The 23,012-nt window shown below is 43.3% G+C and overlaps 1 protein-coding gene across 3 annotated transcripts in view; it reads left to right on the top strand.

Annotated features, from left to right (window-relative positions):
• The window catches only part of EVI5L (ecotropic viral integration site 5 like), an 87,165-nt gene extending 64,819 nt beyond the window's left edge, over nucleotides 1-22,346 (top strand). For all 3 annotated transcript variants that reach the window (XM_089661238.1, XM_089661239.1, XM_089661237.1), the window contains 4 exons: nucleotides 288-434; nucleotides 1,172-1,267; nucleotides 7,094-7,189; nucleotides 11,296-22,346. In XM_089661238.1, the coding sequence (XP_089517364.1) occupies nucleotides 288-434; nucleotides 1,172-1,267; nucleotides 7,094-7,189; nucleotides 11,296-11,583 (627 nt within the window). In that variant the 3' untranslated portion in view covers nucleotides 11,584-22,346. The remainder of the gene's footprint in view (nucleotides 1-287; nucleotides 435-1,171; nucleotides 1,268-7,093; nucleotides 7,190-11,295) is intronic.
• Nucleotides 22,347-23,012: the final 666 nt, after the last annotated feature.

The raw sequence follows: 23,012 nt of genomic DNA, 5'->3' as shown, positions 1-23,012 counted from the left end.
CATGCCTGGAATTCTCCTTTTAACTAAAATTTAAGTCATGCTACTATGCACTGGTTGTTACCAGAGGTGCTTCAATTGGTACCTCTTTAGCATCGTCTCTCCAACAAAAGCAGTAAGCCTCGGAACTGAAGTGAAACTTCCAGGGTGAAGGATAAATGACCTGTTTTATAGTGTTTATTCTGTCTGAACTCTGTATGGATAAAATCCTTCCCACTGATGTAACTAGTGTGAATCAGTTTGGGTCTGATGGAGCGATTCTATTGGCTGATGGTCTGTGTCCTTTTCAGGAGGTGATGCATGAGAAACAGCTATCCCGGCTGGAGAAGGAGTGTAAGGAGCTCAGAGAGAAGTTGCAAAGTGAGGCAGCACAGCACAAGGCCCTGCAAACCCAAATGAACGAAGATAAGAGGAAACATGCAGTGACAGAGTGTAAGGTGAGACCCAATATAAAGGGAACTCTGCTCTTCTGTGCAATACTGATTATTAAAGACCATGGGCAGCACAGTGGCTAAATGGTTAGCACTTTTGCCTGGCAGTGCAAGGGTCGTTGGTTTGAATCCCAACCATGGCACACATGCCTGAAGTTTGCATGTGCTCCCTGTGCCTGTGTGGGTTTCCTCCCACACTCCAAAGACATGCTGGTAGGTTTATTGGATGGCCGGTTAAACTGGCTGCGGTGAGTACACTGCTGGATAGCGGGAAAGGTGAGTGGCTGTTTAATTCAGCAGATACAGTTTTTGTAGCTGCTGACTTTTATTTTTTGTAGCTTTAACTGGAGCTCGCTTCAAAGAGAATATGAAATAAAAATAAACACTGCTGTGGGTATAAATTGCAACAACCTTCCAAATCTGTCCCAGCTAAAGCCCAGCTATCTTGGTAGTCAAAGTGTCAGCACCCAATAAGGTTGCCTACCCCTTACTGCTTTCTGTGCATTCCTATTAAGCAGTGAGGCTGCCCATCACAGTAATGGGCCAATAGGATTGCGAGGGAAGGGTGTACCAGAATTTCATACTGGCAGCTGTTTCTTTTTTTCCTTTCTGTTAAGGCAGTCTCTTTATTTGCTCAGCTCAGTCTTGCAAAATCTAGTTTGTCAGGAAACTAGACTTTGCAAGTTAAACTAGACAGGTGGAAATACAGATTATTTTGAATTACTCGTTGTGTTTCCTATTAGAATAAAGAAGAGGTGATGGCAGTACGGCTGAGAGAAGCAGACAGCATGGCTGCTGTGGCTGAGATGCGTCAGCGGATAGCTGAACTGGAGATTCAGGTGAGACATTTGTATGATAAATTAGTTGTCTCTAGACCTCTGACAGTTTTCCCCCATTTCCAACAGATCATAGACCTAGGATACACATCTGTCAGCCACAAAAGGTTCAACCGTTGATTGATTGTTCATTCAAAGCTCCTTACCAAAAAGATACCATATTTGTTTGTTATTCTCTTCAGTGGTAGTGGTGTTTCCTTTTATAACACCTGAAAAAGGAAGCAGGGAGTACCACATGCAAATCAACCTGACAGAACAGTGCTGCTTCAGCTTTGCTTTCAACCACCTCCTTATCTTTGGTCTTTCTCTGTAAATGCAGAATGGTCATACTTTAAAGGGTACTTTTGTGGGAAAAAAATATAGCCTATACAATTGCAAAACAAGCCATTTTGTAATTGAATGTTATTCAAAATTACCCTTCCTTTTCAAATTGCATCACTGTAATTTATTGTAAAATTCAATGCACTAAGGCAGGGGTCCTCAAACTACGGCCTGCGAGCCACATGCGGCCCGCCAAGCACATTCATCCGGCCCGCCGGAAGGGCACACTAAGTACAGGAGCGGGCAGGGGGCTGCTGTCTCTTACCTGGCTCTGGTCCCAGTCCCACGACGATCCAGTCCAGGATGCACAGCTCCTTCAATCCGGCCGCTCCCTCACTCGATGTCCGCGCTGCCGCTCGGCTCCGCCTCCTCACCGGTGATTGGGCGCCAGTACTGTAGCTCAGGAAAGGCACACAGGCGGCCAATCACCGGTGAGGAAGTAGAGCTGAGCGGCCCCGCGAAAATCAAGGGAGGGAGAGGCCGAAGTGAAGGAAGGAGGACAGCTGACCGCCCGGTAAGTGTGCCGTGCAGATGGTACTGCTGCAACCAGGTATGCTGGCTGCAGCAGCACCATGCTGGAACAGGGGTCGGCTAGTTAAGTGTCATTGCTGTCAGTGGGAGGAATCGTGCCCCATCATTGGTGTCAAAATAATAATGATGGGGCATTATTCCTCCCACTGACACCAATGATGGGGCACTATTCCACCCCCCCCCCACTGGCACCAATGATGTACTATTCCTCCCACTGACACCAATGATGGGGCATGATTCCTACCAATGATGGGGCATGATTCCTCCCACTGATACCAATGATGAGGCACTATTCCTCCCACTGACACCAGTGATGGGGCAAGATTCTTCCCACTGACACCAATGATGAGGCACTATTCCTCCCACTGACACCAATGATGGGGCACGATTCTTCCCACTGATACCAATGATGGAGCACTATTCCTCCCACTGACACCAATGATGGGGCACTATTCCTCCCACTGACACCAATGATGGGGCACTATTCCTCCCACTGACACCAATGATGGGGCACTATTCCTCCCACTGACACCAATGATGGGGCACTATTCCTCCCACTGACACCAATGATGGGGCACTATTCCTCCCACTGACACCAATGATGGGGCACTATTGCTCCCACTGACACTAATGATGGGACACTATTTTGCTCCATAAGACACACTTGGGGGGAAATGTCTGTGCGTCTTATAGAGCGGCCGGCCCAGTATTCCCACCGCCGTTGTATGTCCGCAGTCTCTGAACAAATGCTGACACAGTACAGGAGATGGCCATAGTTTTTTTTTTTTTTAAAACTATAGTCCGGCCCTCCAACGGTCTGAGGGACAGTGAACTGGCCCCCTGTTTAAAAAGTTTGAGGACCTCTACACTAAGGCAACCTGGAGGCATTCTGTACACCACTGGTTTTCCCAAAAGTCTGCAGTAAGAGTCATGTCACATTTTCGCAAAATCTGCAAAAAAAATTCATTTTTGGTTAGAAACTGCCAAAGGGTTAATTACTACTAAAGCACGGGTGTCAAACTCAAATTTATCGGCAGCTGCATCAACAGTATGGTTACCCTCAAAGGGCTGGTTGTATCTGTAGGACTATATTTCTACTGTTAATTGTAAATAATTGCTTCTGTATTCATTTATTATTGGTTTTATTGATGATAATTTTTTTATGTAATCTTTATTTAGGGTAAAAAACAGTACAAAGAAAATTAAATAGACATGTATTATTCAGCATACACAGTCCTAACCAATGAGGCAAGCTCAAGTCTTCCAGTGCCGCTGACTTGAAACATAAAAGATACACGTCTCTATCACAGAATAAGGCGTAATAAGCTAACCTGAGACAAACGAAACAAAACAAATGAAAACATCCAGGGTAGTCAATATGAGGTCTCATTATAATATGTAAACATAAACATGTCAACCACATCTGGGTGGGGGGGGCTGAAGTAAAAAGAAAAAAAAAATAGGTGTCATTAGGCACAAATAAAAGGAAACCCCAACTACCGCCCAGTAAAGGGTACAGCAGCAGGAGGGGAAAACCAGGATTGCTGATGCACCTGGACAAGTTGTTTGAAGGTGGGATCTGCAAGTGGCAGCAGAGCTACATGTGAGCTGGAGGAGGTTGCAGGCGATGGAGGGGTGTGTGCAGGTGATCCAGAGGCATAGTGCCTCCAGGATGCCCAGATTGCATTAAAGTGGTCCTGAATACCCCTACATGTGGCAATCCACTCTTAAGCCTCCATTATCTCTGTCACCTTCCCAATCCAATCTTCCTGGCTGGGGACACGAGAACAGTTCCAGTGGACAGGAACAAGGTGTTTTGCAGCATTGAGGAGGTGAGGGAAAGCGCAGTGTTTGTAGCAAGGAAAAGGTATGGTGGGTGTGTGAATTAAAAAGTGTTTAGGAGAGAGGGGGAGATCTATGTCCAAAATCTCCACTATGCAGTCCTGGAAAGTCCATCAAGAAAGGCACAGGGCTTTTGGAGACACTTTTGTAACCCTTTCCAGCTTCATGCAAGTCAACAATTCTTGATCGTAGGTCTTCTGAGAGCTCTTTTCTGCGAGGCATAGTTCACATCAGACAGTGCTTCTTGAAACCAGTAAACCCAAAAACAGGTGTGTGTCTTTTAAGGGCAGGACAGCTGTCAGCAACATATCCAATATCATCACACTGATTGGAGTCAAGGTTGGCTCACTCCTGGCTCCAATTAGCTCTGGGAGAAGTCATTAAACTAGGGCCTCACATACTTTTTCCTCCCTGCACTGCGAATGTTTACATGTTATGTGCAATTAAACCATGGCAACATCTAATGTTTGTGTAGTATTATGTTCAGCAGACTGTGTTCTTCTATTGTTGTGACTTAGATGACGTTCAGAGCACATTTTATGCCCATTTCATGCAAAACTCCACGTAATTCCAAGAGGTTCACATACTTTTTCTTGCAACTGTACCCCTCTGTCCATAGCCTCTCCAGCAGCAGTCATAACCGGATGGGTAGATCTGGGCAAGGGAAGTGGGTACACGGTACCATCTCGATAACAGTTCGTATTTATTCTCCTGATTCTTAGTGTTAGTAGAGCTGGCATGCATCAACCGGAATAGGTGTTGCAGTTGCTCATCAGAAAACTCACACTGGAGGTCTCGTTCCCATTCACTAAAATATATATTGTATTAGGATCGGATATAGCCAAAGCAAATTGTTTATAGAGGACTGAGATCATATGTGGCATGGGGTCTCTGGCAGCCCACAGGCACTCGAAGCTTGTAAAGGTGGGCCTAATCTGAGTGAATCTGTGTGGGAAAGAAATGGCGGAGTTGCCTGTTTCCAGAAATCGAAACGGAAGCCACCAAAACTCTCCTTAAGAGAGTTAAGTGAGGCCAGGGTACCTTCCTCCATAAAAAGTGACAAACTATCCATCCCTCATCCACAGTCCAAAATAGGAAAGCTGTTTCCCTGGGGGAATCCACGGGAAACCCCGTACTGGTGCCAATGGTGAACAAGGGGGGCTAACGATAGTGCGCTATTCAACCTATCCCAGACCGAAAGGACATGGGTAGTCAATGGAAAGACCCAATCCGAGAAACCCCTGGCGCCTGATTGGACCCAAGGTGCGTAGGACAAGTTACACCTGATATAGTTTTTTCAAGGGAGACCCAAAGCTTAGAGGAAACATTATACCTGCAGTTGAGGATCCGCTGAAGTGCAACTTCCCTAGAATATAGCTGTATGTCGGGTATGCCCAAGCCTCCCGTCCGCTTAGACCATTTCAGTAGTCTCTTGCCACCCCAAACAAATAAGGTAAAGAGATGACGAAGCTCAAGAAAAAAGCGTTTAGGCAGGGAGACAGATACCATCTGCAGGAAGAAAGTATTTGGAACAAAATGGTTATTTTTATAATAATATGGACCTATCCATGTAAAGGTTGCCCTATCCCATGCCTGGAAGTCGTCATTTTACCCAGTACGGGGGCATTCTTAGAGGCATAAAGGTAATCCACGTGGTCAGTGAGGTGGATACCTAAATACATTAGGGAGTTGGGTGTCCAAGTGAATCAAAAAGCACCCTTCAGAGTGGAAGCAAGATTTAGAGGTATGGTAATCGGTAGGATTTCGGACTTTGCGTAATTTATCTCGAAGTTGGATACCTGGCCGTAAGCAATTAGTTCCTCCAGCAAATTTGGCAGTGAGACATAGCGGTCAATGATATGAAAAAGGAGTTAGTCCATCTGCAGTGGGCATCCTCCACAGGGCTAAATGAAACTTTTTGCCTAGGCTACCACTGAAAATCAAGCACGCTGATGTTGCATAGTTAGTCTGGCTGAAAAAAGACAAACGTCTATCCAGTTCAACCATTAAAAACAAGAAAAAAGTTATAATTCTACACCCACAGTTGATCCAGAGGAAGGCAAAAAACCCAGCAAAGCACGATCCCCCTCCTGCAGGGGAAAAAATTCCTTCCTGATCCCCCGAGACGCAATCGGTAATGCCCTGGATTAACTTTACCTATAAATGTTAGTATCCAGTTATATTCTGTGTATACAAGAAATAATCCAGGACTTTTTAAAGCAATCCACTGAGCTGGCCAGAACCAACTCTTGAGGGAGTCTATTCCACATTTTCACAGCTCTTACTGTGAAGAAACCTTTCCGTGTTTGGAGATTATATTTCTTTTCCATCAGTCCAACATTGTTAGTAAGGACACAGAGGGCCCACCCACAACCCACAGCATCGGAGAGAAGAGGAGAGTGCCAGCTGTCAGGGGAGTGAGGGATACAGTAAGTATAACTGCTTTTAAATGGTACCCTAGACAAAAAAAGAACATTTTAACGCTTGCAGTTTGGAGGAGCCCCACTGAAAGAGTAACTGAAAATTGCCTGGAGTTCAGCTTTCGCTCAAGACTCCCTTTCATGTGCTGTACAGTACATCAAATGAAGGTACAAAGCTTTCTAACCTAGATGATTGACTTTCATTAAAGGGTAACTCCACTTTCATGGGGAAAAAAAATTAGCAAACAAAAAAAAATAATGTAGCCTTTACAAATGCGACTCAAGTAATATTGTGATTGAATGTTCTTAACAATTACTTTGCCTTTTCAATCTGCAGCTCTGTAATTTTCTGTAAAATTCAGTGCAATGTGGTTACCTGGAGGTGTTCTGTACAAAATGCCCCCTTAAAATGTCATTTCCTGCTTGTGTATTTGGCTTACGGATATTCCCAGAAGTCTCCACTAAGATGCAATTCAGAATTATGGCATCCCCTGCAACAAAAATGTTGCAACAAAAATGGTAAAATACTCCCTATGGGGAAATCCAGGTCTAAAGGGATGCATACCCTGCTAGTTTCCTCATTTGTGCCTTGCAGATGCAGCATTGAAATCTTTTATCTCCTGTCTTTGTCTTTAGATTCCTTTCGCTCTATCGCACTCATTCCTCCCACTTGCCATAGTCTCATTTCTGAAATTCTCCTGACGTTCTCTTCCAGAAAGAAGAGGGGATGATCCAGGGAAAGCTAAAAGACTCAGACTCCTCACAGTACATTCGGGAACTGAAGGATCAAATTGATGAGCTGAGACATGAGGTAAGCACCTCGAGAAACCTCCGAAGTGGAACTGGATAGAACTGAAGCAGTTGGCAGATACACAGTGGCATATTCTTTTGTGTGGGAAAGATTCAAGTGTGGCCTTCTATATTCACTGTATATGAGTGGCAGATCATATGTAACTGTCACTGTAAAGTAACAAAAATCTTGAGTATTGGTTGCAAACAGGGGCGGACTGACCATTTGGAAACTCGGGCACTGCCGAGGGCCCGGGGTCAGTAGGGGGCCCCATGAGATGCCCCTGGTACTTTTTTCATAGGCTTTTTTTGAGTTTGGGCAAGGACACGGGCCCCATGATCCCCTATTGCCCGGGGGCCCCATGAGTTGTCAGTCTGCCCCTGGTTGCAAAATTCCTTCAGCCAGACGGTGCTTGTGAAGAAGAGGAAGCAGTTCTCTGAAATCATGCACTTTTGTCATAGAAGAAAAGAATCTTTCCACTTGGTAGTCATTAAGCAGTTAATAGCTCTTCTAATCTCTGTGAATTCAGTGTGTATCAGGATATAAAGCCCAATAAGCCCGTCTGAACTGGACATTCCCAACTTGTCAGGTTTCATGGTTATACTGGCTGTAGACATAGGAAGATTGGATGTGCCGACACAATTGAGGCTGGGTTCACATTTGTGCAGTGCAGTATATCGCATGTGATTCCCACAGGAACCGCACCGCATTCCTGTGCAAATCACGTGCAGTTTGTGTGCGGTCGATCAGAGCCACATATTTTGTATGGCTCAAATCACACCGCACCCGCACCAGAAAGGTGCAGGACCCTTTTTTTTTTTTTTGGTCCGCACTAGAATCGGATTGCATGGGTATTCACATCAATGCGATCCGATTCTGCACATCGCACCGCGTTTTGTGGACTGATTTTGGGGTATTGTTACCTTAACATACACACCCGCAGCGGTTCACATGAACGGGGTGCGATTCTGATGTGCACTGAAAATGCTGTGAATTCCACACCGCATCAATGTGAACTAGGGCTTAACCCTGTGTTGGTTGGCTGTCCCATAAATATTTAGGGCTCATTCACACCAAGTGTGTTTTTATTTTATTTTTTTCAGGTACTTATATAGCGTCGTCAATTTATGCAGCGCTTTACATATATATTGTACATTCACATCAGTCCCTAACCCTCAAGGGGCGTACAATCTAAGGTCCCTAACTTACATTCATACATACACATACTAGGGCCAATTTAGGCAGGATCCAATTAACCTACCAGCATGTCTTTGGCGTGTGGGAGGAAACCGGAGTACCCGGAGGAAACCCATGCAGGCACAGGGAGAACATGCAAACTCCAGGCAGGTGGTGCTGTGGCTGGGATTCGAACCAACAACCCTAGTGCTGCCAGGCGGAAGTGCTAACCATTTACCATGTCAGCTCAATGCAAGTACACTGACAAAACAATTGTTTTCTATTTTCCCTGTTCATACCAGACAATTGTGTTACCTAAAAATGCAGCATGTTTGCATTTTTATGCAGCATACAACAAGAAGTTACAGCACACATTGGTGTATCACCATAAACGCGACTATGCCATTTACTGCACATTCAAGGCACAGTTGCAAAGTATTAAAAGTGATTTTTGCACAATTTAACCTTGTAAAATAAATACATTTAAATAATTTCACAGGGCATTTTAGAAGCATTGCCGGATGTGATCAGAATGATTGTGCAAAGTGTCCAAAACACTCGTTATTGCTATAGTTGCATTAATTTGTGTTAAAGTCTGTTTTCGTATTCTGTGCATTTGTAAAAGAGCCCTAATGGTGTGACTGTTTCAACAAACATGCATTCATGGTCCACTGTTGGGACTGTCAGAAAACCACCCTAAAAGCTATGAATCATCACCACAGTGCATATAGATAGAGAGTTGCTGCAAAGAGGTTGCAGGGGATCTGGTTGGAAGCAAAAAGCAACCAAATGCCTGAGCTCCTGCACTGGACAATGGACTCCACAATGTCAATATCCCCACATGTGTATGAAAGGAATGCAAGCCTTGCTGCCCTCAACGGAACAGGGAAATCCAAAGAGAACTGTATATGAAAAGACAAAAAGAGGGCGCACGGGCCTAGTGCATTACCTTTTAAAAATGAGATTTATTGATAAAAAGTAAAATACTCACAAGAGAAATAAACTCAAATGGAAAGTATGTCACAAGAGATGCAGTGTGGTCCAAGACCCCTGAAGATGATCTGGTGGGGGACTGTAGACCTCTGGATGTTTGACGCGTTTTGAGGTTGTACCTCTTCCTCAGAGCCAAGTACTGTGTTAAACAAAAGGTAATTGCCAATGATACACCGCGTTTAAGCAATCTAAAAGTTGTAGTTTACATCTACTTTACTGATTCATTTCTAGGAGCAAATTCTGCTTGCTATAGCTGTACAAAGGTTTACATACTCTTTGAATATTAACAAAGATACATTATTGAGCCAAAAGTCCTTGGATCCCTAACCATCACACCCATATAAGTTGGACATCTCATTAAAAAAACATGGGTATTACAATGCAGATGGCCCACCTTGGCAGCTGTAACAGCCTCAGCTATTCCTGGGAGGGCTTTCCATGAGACTTTGGAGTGTGCCTGACTTTGTGCACAGTAATGCTGGAATAGAAAAAGAACCTTCCCAAATGATTGCCACACAATGGAAATTGCGCAGCTATCCAGAGTTGTCTTGTATGCTGTAGCATTAACAGTATCCTTGACTGGAGACATCTGAACTCAATAATTTGGAGGGTGTCCACATACTGTTGTATATACACTCACCAGCCACTTTATTAGGTACACCTGTTCAATTGCTTGGTAGCACAAATTGCTAATCAGCCAATCACATGGCAGCAACTCAATGCTTTTAGGCATCTATTCGTGGTGAAGACGACTTGCTGATTTTCTAACAGCAACCGAAAGGGGATTTAAGTGACTTTGAACGTGGCATGGTTGATGCCAGATGGGCTGGTCTGAGTATTTCAAAAACTGCTGATCTACTGGGATTTTCACACACAACCATCTCTAGGGTTTACAGAGAATGGTCTGAAAAAGAAAAAATATCCAGTGAGCTGCAGTTGTGGATGAAAATGCCTTGTTGATGTTAGAGGTCAGAGGAGCATGGGCAGACTGGTTCCAGAAGATAGAAAGGCAACAGTAACTCAAATAACCACTTGTTACAATCAAGATGTGCAGAATACCATCTCTGAATACGCAACGCATGGAACCTTGAAGCAGATGGGCTACAGCAGCAGAAGACCACATCAGGTGCCACTCCTGTCAGCTAAGAACAGGAAACAATTTGCACAAGCTCACCAAAATTGGACAATGGAAGATTTGAAAATTGTTGCCTGGTCTGATGAGTTTCGATTTCAGCAGCAACATTCAGATAGTAGGGTCAGAATTTGGCATAAACAACATGAAAGCCTGGATCCATCCTGTCTTGTATCAATGGTTCATGGAGTGCAGCTGACAAATTTGCAGCAACAGCATGATGCTATCATGTCAATATGGACCAAAATCTCTGAGAAATGTTTCCAACACCTTGTTGAATCTATGCCATGGAGAATTAGGGCAGTTCAGAAGGCAAAAGGGGGTCCAACCCAATACTAGCAAGGTGTACCTAATAAAGTGGCCGGTGAGTGTGTGTATGTTGGCACTCACTTGGGAGTATTCTTGATGTTGAAAATTGTCCATCATGACAGATGCATTTTAAGGCCTTGTTCACATGGGTATACTACAGCATAGCGACTCCCTGTGCAGGCAGTCCCATTCATGTTAATTAGGTTGCTGTGGCTGCACGGACACAGCTGCTACTCCCAATTTGATATCCAGCCTCAAATTCAGACAGTATGTGTATGGAGTCGTGCACCCACACAGATTTCAAAATGAAAGCAGCTTTTGTGTCCATGCAGCCACTGTGTCCCAATTGACATGTATGGGACTGTCTGCACAGGGATGTATGTAACACCTGTGCATCCCTGTGCAGGTAAACATGGCCCTCACATGGGTGTATGCTGTAGTAGGCCTGTCTGAACAAGGTTTAAGTCTGTTGTAAAAAATATATATGTTGTCTTAGATGTCTTTCTAATCTCCACAGATTCTCCTTCTTCGAGGTCACAAACCTTATTCTGACCCGAGAGCCTTTGATGGACTGCACCTCTCCTCCCATTCAGGACGGGAGGATGAAGACTCTCTCCCTTCCTCAGACGAAGAGCTTCTTTCTCGCCCTCTTGGAGCTTTGCAAGATGCCCTCTATCCTCATTCACCCCACAAGTCCTGTTTCCTAAGGCCCCTGAGAAGTTCTGTCAGTTCTGACAGTGAAGAAGGTGTAGAAACCAATGGAGCCACTTCTGATACACCCCCTGAGCCCGCTGAAGAGGAATAACACAGGGGAAAAAAAAGGAGGCTGAAGCTCACAAAGAGGGAATCCATGTTGGAATCTCTTTTTGATGCTAAGGAAAGATTGATGCCTTGAAAACAGCAGGAGCTTTGGTGTTCCATGCTGAATAAGCAACCTAAGGGTACGTAATGGGTGCTTTAACTGCTCCATATCCCCCCTAAAAGGGGGCAAGAAGAGTAGACACTCCTAATAAACAAGTATGCCAACCTGTGCTCGACTGTTGCAAGGGAGCTTGGAAAACAGACCCAAAGGGTCGTATTGACATTCTTGAAATAATCCTGTATAGTGTTTTATTTTCACATCTAACACTAACCTGAAAGGCAAATCAACACTGTTTATAAGCTTTACATCCACAGAACACTAACCAGCATGTCTACTGGAGGTAAGCAATGGCAAACTGGAATCTAACATGTTAACACTTATGACATTTCAGGTCTGTTATTTCAGTATTAGATGGATCCTTTCATATTCCAGCTGCTTATCTCTCGGGATGCAGAGTATAGAATCAGGATTAATGCAGACCAATGTGACTGCCGGGACAGTACACAGGACAGTATTGGTGTCGGATGTAATGAGGAAAACTAGTGGCATGCTAGACCAATGCCTGGGAATGCAGCCATCTGCTAAGAAACCTTACATAACACACTCCAATGGTTTCCAAACTTGGTAGTGCCTCCTCATACCTTGTTTGATAAGTTATTAAAGTGGAACTCCAGCCAAAACTTTTTTTTTTTTTTGCTTTGTATTATTACGGTAGTTCTAATCCTTTGTCCTTCAATCAAGATGTACTCGCTAACTTAAGATGCATTAAAGACGTATTAAAAAAAAAAAAGTTTTGGACTCGATTTCCACTTTGAGCTGACCAAAGATAGCAATTGCAAGGCTCTCTATAAATTAGATTTTGAAATGTGCTGGAACTCTGATTTAGATAAAAAATGTGTCTATTATGCACATCAAGGTATTGGACAGGGGAGGACTGGGAACCTTTGATTTGGGGGGCAAAAACAACCAAGTAGGGTGGATGTATTTTCCAAAGTCAGCTTCATTTGCAGTTCAATGCATTTAGTCACCTGACATCTTAAAGTGGCAGTGGAAGTTGGTACTGGAAGATTCCCTATACCAGGTGCTATGATCGCAGGTCTGAACAGGAAACATGATGCCCATCTTATATCATTGACTGCGTACCCTACTATGATCATAGTCTGAATGGTGAAGTATTTCCTCTCAGGACCATCAGCCCAACATATCTCACTCGAGCCAGCCCAGGGGGAAAATGCCTTCCTGACCCCCAGCGTGTTGGCACTCCAGGGGCACTGAAAAGGATTCTAGTAGAAAGGAACATGTCATTGTTACTACCTAACTCCTCAGTAGGGTACAGCCCAGGAAATCAGCAGACAGATCTTTCACCTGGAGTCCCAGAAAAATCTCGGCAGCTGCAATCCACCTAGTATAAATCAGCGTTGGATAGACTTTGCCTTTAACTGACATTTGCACTAGAAATTAGGAGGTAAACGCTGTAGCCCCGTGAGCTCTTTAGAAATTAAAGGAATCGATGTGAATGTCATTATTAAGCCCCATTTAAAAGTCCACTTAAAGTGAATTTGTCATAAAACACAGAAATAGTCTGGCTGTTATGCCAACTCACTGGTTTTAGAGCTTTGAGTCAGTTTAGACATCTATGTTTTTCCAGATTAGTGATGCCGAGTAATACAGTAAGAGTCTTGGTATGACAGCCAGTGATCTAGTATTTTTAATAAGCTTTGCAATGGCATGGTTCCTGTTTCTCTCATGGTTTTCTTTAAAGCAACTTGTAAATTATGCATTGCATTAATGCAACATATTACAATGTATTAAGCTGTGCTTAGGGAAATAGTCCATTTTTCCTAAAGCAGGGGTGGTACACATGTACATTTCAGTGTACTGCAGCTCTGGTGCATTGCCCACTATTGTGACTGTGCTTTGGAGTGTCATTCAAAATGATTGTTATCGCAAGGCTGCCCGGTGCATACATTACAGTAGCGCAGGTTTTTCCATGCCAATCCATACCATAATCATAACACACCAATCTGAATAAGACGTAAAGGAAACCTTTGCTGAGAAGACCATTTAGGCTTCCATATTCCAACTTTGCCTTCTGAAATGCTTACTTGGCTGTCATATCAACACAGCACACAGATTAGCAATTGGGTGAATCAGAATAAATGGCCTTGTATCACACCAATTTGTGTGAACAGGCCATAACCTTGAGTAAGTATGGGGATCAGGAGCTGACTGAAAAAGCATTAAGGTCAAAGAGAGCCGTTATGGCTGGCCCTCTATTTCTCTCAGTACAGATCTGTACTTGGCACTTCCAGGCGGGAGTTCCGAAAGCAGCTGGGAGCCTGTGCAATGCTTTCTTAGTGCTTGCTGTACCTAATTCTCAGTCTGGCATTTACAAGTTAATGCCTATGTATGCTGGGTCTTATTTCCTGTCAAGAATCGACTGCCAAGCCTTTTAACTTTCTTCCATATTTAGCCAACACTAGACACCTTTGTAGGTGGTGGCATAGAAACCGTTAAAGTTAACCTGTCAAAAACCTGAGATTAAAAGTGAGGAAATGATGCAAAAAGACCCAATGGGAAGTTACTGTCAGTAAAAGCCACATCAGGATGAGTAGATCTAGAGATATAGGCAGCTAAAATTATTGTGGTACTGTATCTCAAAGCATTTCTAACCCCATCTTCTTCCATAGAAAAGTGGGTGTTTTCAAATGTGCTGTATATGATGTGTTACAGGGTTGTGTGTATTAACTGCATGGATGTGCATTTGGGGGCCCAAAAAATTAGTGCATCCCCAAAAACACATGCACGATGCATGTGTCCAATGCAAATTACAACAGGTACACATACATGTTAAGCCAGCCTAAGAGTCTACCTTGAACCCAATCCATCCCACCATCCAAGCTTCCCTATTAGCCCTCTAAGTAATGAGTGGCCTTGCTGACCATTATGGAGCCTTGAAATGGTGTTGGGCCATGCTTGACTTTTACAGGAAAAAGATTTGCATATATTTAACTACTTATATCTCTGGAGCTAATGATCTTGCAGACAGTTTACACTAAAGGTAAGCTATGCCTTTGCCCGTTTGGATCTTGTATCTGTGTTACTCAGGCTTTTGTTCTAACAGTATGGAGCATTGTACACATGTGAAGTGGTCCCTAGCCACCAGTTGAACCTTCTTCACCTCCACCATCAGTGTTCAGCACATGAAATTAAGGTACCTCTATTAAGCTCGTTCTGGGTGTGCCAAATCTACCAACATGCCTCTATCCAAAACCAGTCCACTACATCAACCACTTACCTGAAGTGTTACCCAAACTCCTACACTAAAGAACAAATTGTGTTTATGTGTACATAGTTGTATATGATTATTTTGTTTATTGTAAATGCCTCAGTGTCTGCAAACTAAACCAGTAAGATGTTTTATTGTTTTTTTTAATGATTTCTTTAAAGGTGCAAGACTGTACTCTAAGGTGTCACTATAGATTTACAGATGTGACAGGTCCTGTTGTTACAAATGTCTGTGCTACTGTTTAAATCTTAGAAAAGTCCTCTTTTTACAGTCCCTTTAGAAATTAGCTGCCTTTTTGTCTTTTGTTTGTTCTTCCTGTCAAGCACGTTTTGAGGTGTATGAAGAAGACCTCCACCCTTAAATAACTATTTATTTAAAGTGAAGCATGATGAGGTAAAGAGAGAACTGTGAACCATTTTAATAAGTGGTGGTCAACTCTCCTGATATACAGGTCCTGAAGTGAAAGGTTTCAGGGTTTTTACTCAAACGTGTTCACTCTTTCCAAACCAAAAGGGGTAATTCGCCCCATCTTGGTTTAAAAAGCCTTAAGTGTTTTAATTTACTTCCAAATAATTTTGCATGGATTCAAACAGGTCTGGAATAGATTCTCTCCAACGTGGAGATTGTCAAGCATGTGTGGACATCAAGGATGTATACTTGCATGTCCCCATATTTCCAGGTCACCAATGCTATTTGTGTTTTTAGGTGGGCATCCAAGAATACTTGGATGATCTCCAGTTGAGGGAACAGGTGGCTCAGGCTTTTTATGACAATGTGGTGAAGACACTTTTAGACCCTTCCCATTGCTTGGCTGGATCCTGAACATTCTGAAATCAACCAGATCATCATTTTGGAGTATCTGGGTTTCATTCTAGATACTGCCGAGTCCAGAGTTTTTCTTCCGTAAGACAACACACACAGATTCTGACTATACAATCCAAGAACCTCCCAAGACCATGTTACCTGTAGTCTGGTGGCTCAGGAATACAGCTCTGGATCTCCTGGCCTTCAGATTAAACCACAAACTGACAAAATGGGGATTATTTTCTAAAGCTAGAGAGTGTAAAATCATGCTCAGTTCTGCATAGAAGTCAATTAGCTGACGGGTTTTATTGCCAAAGCTTAATTGAACAAGTAGTGACTTTAGAAGCTGATTTGTTTCTATGAGGAAGTGAGCCTGATTTTGCACTCTGCAGCTTTAGTAAATACATCCTAATGTGTCTTTGGATGCAGAAATATATTGGTGGTAACAGTGGATGCTCTGGTGGCTCCATGGAATCAGTACAACCGGATCTATGCTTTTCCTTCTATAAAACTCCTTCATTACTCCACAGAATTGAGATGAAGAGAATTCAAGTAATTACCATATCACCAAATTGGTCCAGATGGATATGCTACTCGGACGTAATCTAACTCGCTGCTAATTATTTGGTTAATGCTTCTGCACAGGTCTTCCATATAGATCCAGCCGGGACTCTGAAAGATCTAAATTGGGTTATTTTGGCTCTCCAAAAACTGCCTTTAGAATCTATCAGGGATACTCCCCTTTTTCCATTTTACACACTAGCTTGCCTTTCTTGTTGCTAACACCTCTGCAATGCATGTTTCTGAGCTAGCAGTCTTGTCTGGAAGACACCTTTTTCTGATCTTACACAAGGAAGAGGTCATCTTGAGGCCCAGAACGTCCTTTCTTCCTATGGTAATTTCTGCTTTTCACCACAACCATTACATTTTACTTCCATCTCTCTGGCTGGCATGTTCATTCGAAGGAGATTTCCCTTTGTCTGGATGTAATCACAGCAGTGCGTGTTCATCTTACAGCTACCACTTCCATGACAAAGACCGGTTATGTTTGTCATTCCTGATGGTCCCCGTAAAGGAAAACCAGCTTCTTGTGCCATCAATTCTCAGTGGCTTAGGCATATTCAAGCCCCTAGCCTGAAAGATATGCCATCACCTTTTCCTGTCAAGGCATAAATGATTCTTGGGCTTTTCGGTATTGGGCATTTGTTTCTCAAATTTGTAAGGCTGCCACCTAGTTTTCTGTTTATATGTTTAGACATTTTACTAAATGGATGTTTAGGCCTCAGCTAATGTCAGCTTGGAGCATAAGGTCATTTAGGCAGCAGTGTGAACTGTAGGATGTCTACATTTTTACATTGTTATGTGGGCTTAATAATGTTTTGTTGCCTCCCAGTTGGACTGCTTTGTGATGTCCAAGTTGTCTCTGATTTAGTTCTGAGCCTGTGACCCTTACTGAACAAGAAAGAAAGAAAATAGACTTTTTGTGCATACTGTAAAATCTGTTTCTTGGGGTTTTCATTAAGTATCACATGCCCCACCCCCTCTGTGTTTAACATCTACTTCATGTATTGCTTTACTACAAAACTGAAGCATGATGGGAATGGGAGGGGTTATACCTGACTGCCTAATGGGGGTTTTGGAAGTGCAGTGTCTAGTTCCTCCTGGACATAGTAGCATAACCCAGTTGTCTGATTTTCGGTTGATCCTGTGTTCCTAATGAACTCCAAAAATATGGATTTTACATTAAGTACCAAAATCCTGTTTTTTCTTTCACTGGTTGCAGTAAGCACCTAGGTAAGAAAAGGACAGATTACTGTCTGCAAGGGCCTTATGTCAGGTATACAATAAATTCCAATGCAATGGGATTTAAATCTTAAAGTCTAATTGAGGTCTGAGAAATAGATGTGCAAGCAGATGGACATTGTATCAACAACCCCCATTTTCATACACTTTCCTCCACTTTCCAGTGGAGTGCCTGAATATGTCTTTGCAATTCAGCTCCGGAGTCTGACCACACTGCCTACTGTACTGTAACTGACCTGGTCAGATACAACCATTCCCCTTCCCTGCAGTACGTAGGTGTGTGTATGAGAATGCATGTGCTGAAGGTGCTGCAGTTCCTCATATTTTCCAACACAGAGCAGCAGCCAGAAGTGCATTCAGTCTATTTCTAGTAAGATACAAACACATTTTAAGGCATATATAAAAACCAGTTATAATTCATAACATGTGCGGTCCAGGGTTATGAAGAGATAAAAGGGGTGAACAGGGGCGGACGGACCAGTCGAGCACTCGGGCACTGCCCGAGGGCCCGGGGTCAGTAGGAGGCCCCATAAAATGCCCCTGGTACCTTTTTTATAGGCTTTTTTGGGTGTTTTTTGAGTGTGGGCAAGGACACAGGGGCCCCATGATCCCCAATTGCCTGGGGGCCCCATGAGTTGTCAGTCTGGGGGTGAAACTTCAGTTGTTCCTTAAATGGCCACATAACCCGTATGCTGTATCAGAAAAATGGTTCGTTAGAACATGATGGAGCTTCTAACCAACCTACACCCCACTCCCCAACCCCAATCCATAACTAGAAGAAACATTGGGAAGGAGTGTTTGTGTCAAAGACTTATAGAAGAATTTAAAATGGCTCTGAGTAGCTATTTCTGCTAAGGTAGAAGTTCTTTAAAGTGTAAAAATAAAAAGTTTAGAGACTTTTTTTTTTTTTTCTGATACGTCACTTAGAGGTTTTCAATCAGGGTTTCTTATTCCATCAGTCCCATTAGGACAGGAAAATCTGCTACCATAAATACTCCACAAGAAGATTGAACCAATACACAGATGTTCACTGCCTCATGCCATACTAAACACAGACCTCTATGCACCTTTACTACCTAACCCTTTTGTTTTTGTTCCCCTATACTGCCTTGGCTGTACTGTGGCAACATAGGTGGAAGGAGTTCCAATAAGCAATGAAATGCTTTGGAGACACACAGACACACACACTCAGACACGCGCACACACACCTTTTCAAAGCTCCAGCTCTAACAATGTATGAATAATTTCATAGGACGTAACTATATCCAGAACTGGTAAAATGAGTTTCATATTTTCTCTTTACCTCATTATTCTTCATGCAACTAAGTGCTTTTGGTGGAGTTAGGTGAAAACTATAAAGAAAATTGGATTGGAATAAGCTTTGGCTTGAAGCTACTGTGGAGATGAAAATCTACTGGATGCCTTGTCAGCCTTTGGCTGAAATTTGTTATTCCACAGTAGTTGAAGGCCCACAGGCCATGCAAGTTTACACCTCTGGCAAACCTATCACCATCGTGGCTATAGAGAAACGAGAGCTCCATGTGAGCTCACACAACCAGCTTTTCCCAGCTATACTGTGAGTACTGTTGGTGCTGCTTGATATGGGTCATTAGAGGAATGTATAGTGCCTGTACATACACTAAGAAGTCATACTAGCACATCAGAGTTGGGTGTAAAATTGGTATCAGCAGGCACAGCTTCCAATGACCTTGCTGTAGGCCAATGTGTTCCCTGCACCTGTATTCGGATGTGCTGATTCCCAATCAATTCAGAATGATGGTCCTACAGAGCCTGCTCTGAGGAAATATGAGGGGCACCCATATACCCAAGCCTTATGGTACTGGCCCATTTTAGCATTTGAATGGAATGTCTTGATTTGTCATTGGTGTAACCTTTGGCCTGTTCCTTAGAAGGTCAGAATAATAGAATATACAAGAGTATTCTATATACAGTATATATATATAAAACATATATATTTTGTTTACGTTAAAGTGCAATAACTGCCCGCACAAGGTCACTACAGATTCCTATAGTAAAGTATTTCTCTGAATATGTAACTGGTGTATTGGGAAGGCCTAGAGCTGTATAATGTCAGCAGACCTTCCCCTACTATTGTTCTGAACGGTGCACTATGTTCCGCGCTGGGAGCTCCTGGCACGGCTGTTGTGTATATGTGTATAGTATGTAAATAGTAGTAGATGTTTCTGTCTAGCTGTGTTGAGTGGCAGATGTACAAGGAGCACCCAGTAAGGGGACAGGGTGACAATGGTTTTTGCAGCAAAGTGCCTGCAGAGGAGGCTGGCCAGATATTACTGCTAGCTTCATAGGAAACCTAAGGCTCCAAGTACTCGAGCAGTTCCTAAACTCAAGTTTTTAGGCACTTTTGGCATTTTTGTTTTTACCAAAGCTCCTAAACTCAACTCCATAAAAGCCTATGTGTCCGTGTACACATAGGCATTTAGCAGAGTTTAGGAGCTGCTGCATTTTAGGCGAGGTTAAACCTCCCTCTCCTGAATGCAAAAGAATCGCATTCAGGATAGGAACATTTTTGACCACCGGAAAATGCAAAACGCAGTACAGCGTTTTTGCCGCGATTTGCATTTTCCAGCGGTCAGGGTAGGCTCGTGTACGTGAAGCCTAAGGGAATCTGTCTAGAATAAAGGCACCCCAGTGCGAAGCCTTTGATAAAAGCTGCCCGTTTTTGACATCTTGTGCTGCATACAAACTCCAGCAGCTGATTTTATGGGAGTGACGACACAGGCCTATATTAGTATGCTGCCAAGGAGTCAAGTAGTGGTAGCTTTCATTTGATGCTTCTCACACAGGTACTTTGCTTTATACAAAGTAGAATAGCTGATTAGTGCTGTGCATATTTCTAAATGGGGAGATGATAGTCTGCCAAGACTTTTCAAACCTAGTCTTAGTGTTGTAATGCTTTGCAGCCTCATCTGGCTTCAATGTGAAGAATCATGCTGGAAATTGATAGGGATGCATCAGTGCAGTTCTATTCTGTAGCCACGAGTGGACAGTATTTAATAGACCATACAGTGTACTTACACCATGAGGGAATTAGGAGGTAGAGAAATGCTCAGCGACACTGAGGACTGTAATAGTAGAGTGATGATCTGCCGCCAGATGAAATGCTGAAAGATAGTGCTCTGTAGGTATGGGGGTTGTGAATATTGAAGTGATGCTCTGCAGATAGCCACAATAAGCGTCATTGCTAGAATGATGCTCTGCAGCCACAGTATGGGCTCATTCACATGAGTGGGCGGTAAAAGCAGAAGGTTGAGTTGTTTATCACTCCTTGACTGCCCACATAAACTAGGACATCCAGGTGCTCAGGGCTGTACACCTGCCAAAATTAAACAGCATGTTGCTATCAGAGGGCATTACTACCTGAATGGGGCCCAACGCCACTGCTTGTAATGAACGCAATTAGGCCCCTTTCATAGCGGACAGATCCCGTGCTGATCAAATCAGAGCAGAGAGGGCAGATGACCGGTCTGTGTCCATTCAGTTTCTGCAGAGTGGAAACAGACACAGCCTGCTCTGCTCTATTGGTGGCCCAATATAAATGGACTCCGCTGTCTGTTTACACCCAACTGCCCTCCGATGCGATCTGATCCACCTAGATGTAGGACGATGGATCCCCTTCCATTTTTTTTTTCTTTTAGCAAACCGATTGGAGGAAAGAGGGTGTAAACAGACAAGTTCTTTTACACCTGCTGGTCCCTAGGGGTGAATGGAGGGTCCGATCAGGTCTGCCTGAAAAAAACCGTCAGGTGGACCGGATCGAACCCTTCATGTAAAAGGGGCCTTATTAGGCATTTTTAAGGTTAAACCTAGGATTGCACCGATAACGTGTTATTTTTTTTTTTTCTTGGGCCAGTACGTGTTCTGATACTTGTTCTCAAGCACTCGCCGATATCGATTACCAATACCTGTGCACTGTGATATGAAATGAATGGGCTCAAATTGTACTGCAAAGAATCACGTGATTTGAACAGGATTGCGATTCGATTCCTCTCCAAATCACATGTGGTTTCCCGTTGGGTTCAGTGCAATTTGCAATGTGTGGGAGACACATTTCCTCCCTACTGCCTGTCAAACACCCTCATATATGTGATCCATCCCAAATCACTTTTAAGGGGGTTAGCAGTATAGCAGCACATGTGAATGAGCCCTAAGGGTTGTGGCAGAGTGACACCCTGCAGTCACATGAAGGGTGGTGGTTGTAGAGTGATGCTCTGCCGCTACAGGCAGGGATGTGGCACTGAGGTGATGCTCTGCAGCCACAGGCAGCATTGTGGCACTGAGGTGATGCTCTGCAGCCACAGGAAGGGTTATTAAGAGAGGAGTGACATGCAGCAGGCAGAACTAGCTGGCAGTTGATAGATGCTTTGCAGCCATCAGGCTGAGCCTTTTTTTTTTTTTTTTTTTTTAAACTTTGCACTTCTTTTCCTATTTGTAAGATAAATCTTCTTCTCCAAAGTATCCTTGTAGCTAATGAACATTGTAAAATATTGTGTTTCTATCTGTTGTGTTATAATGGTGCCATACTGCGCTCCCTCTACACTTTACACGTGAGTGGAGGAATTGTATCATGCCCCTCGGCGGGGATATTGTAGTGGCTCCAGTGCCACACTCTCACTTTACCCAATAAATTCATTCACTCTTCTTAAAAAAAAAAAACAACAACTTTGTGTCAGTTTGTACAGGGCAGAGCCAGCAATGCGAAGATCTATTGGATTGGGATCTGAGGGTAACAAGATGATATACAAGAAATAATAAAGTCAATTAATGATGATGTTCTTATTACTCCATTTTTTTTAATCGATTGCGGTAGCGTGCAATAACCTACAGCATCCAATCGGCACTCCTTTACTTTCTCACAGCTGAAATCAAAGAAGCCCATTGGCTGCCCTGGGACACCATGTTCTTTGTACAAGAGGACTGGATGCTGTGCTATTCTGGTTGATAAATGTGCTCTCCACAATTGAAGATGAAGACTTCCAATGCATACAGTGCAATCTTAGGTGCAAGAAAAATTCAGAAAAACAAAATCAAGACACGACAGCTCTCCAAAATGCATTTGTTTTTTCTTATACAGACACATACCCAAATCCACAGCTCTTCCCAAGACTTGCTCCTCCTGTACATGAACAATCTGGGTACTGGCCAGTGTAGGCCGTCCCCATTCCCCATTAAAATTAGAAATAAAAAATGTATCAGCTGCAATTCACTCCTCTTGCTGTATTTATTAGGTATCAACAAAATAGCTGCATTCAGCAATGTCTCCACCTAGGAACCAACCTCTCTGACGCATTTCACCACTCCTGTATACAAAGGAAACAGAGCAAGGCACCAGATTAGTGTATGGTTAAAACAGGTGGAGAACCAACCACCTTTGACACGTTTCGCCACTCCCGGCTTGTTTTACAGAGTAGGGGAAGTCCCCTATTCTTGTGAGCAA

The sequence above is a fragment of the Staurois parvus genome, unplaced genomic scaffold, assembly GCF_062004578.1.
Source record: "Staurois parvus isolate SC_StPar_1 unplaced genomic scaffold, SC_StPar_1.0 ptg001328l, whole genome shotgun sequence".
Classification (NCBI taxonomy): domain Eukaryota; kingdom Metazoa; phylum Chordata; class Amphibia; order Anura; family Ranidae; genus Staurois; species Staurois parvus.
Note: the sequence above shows the minus strand (reverse complement) of the source record. Positions and strands in the feature narration are given on the sequence as shown.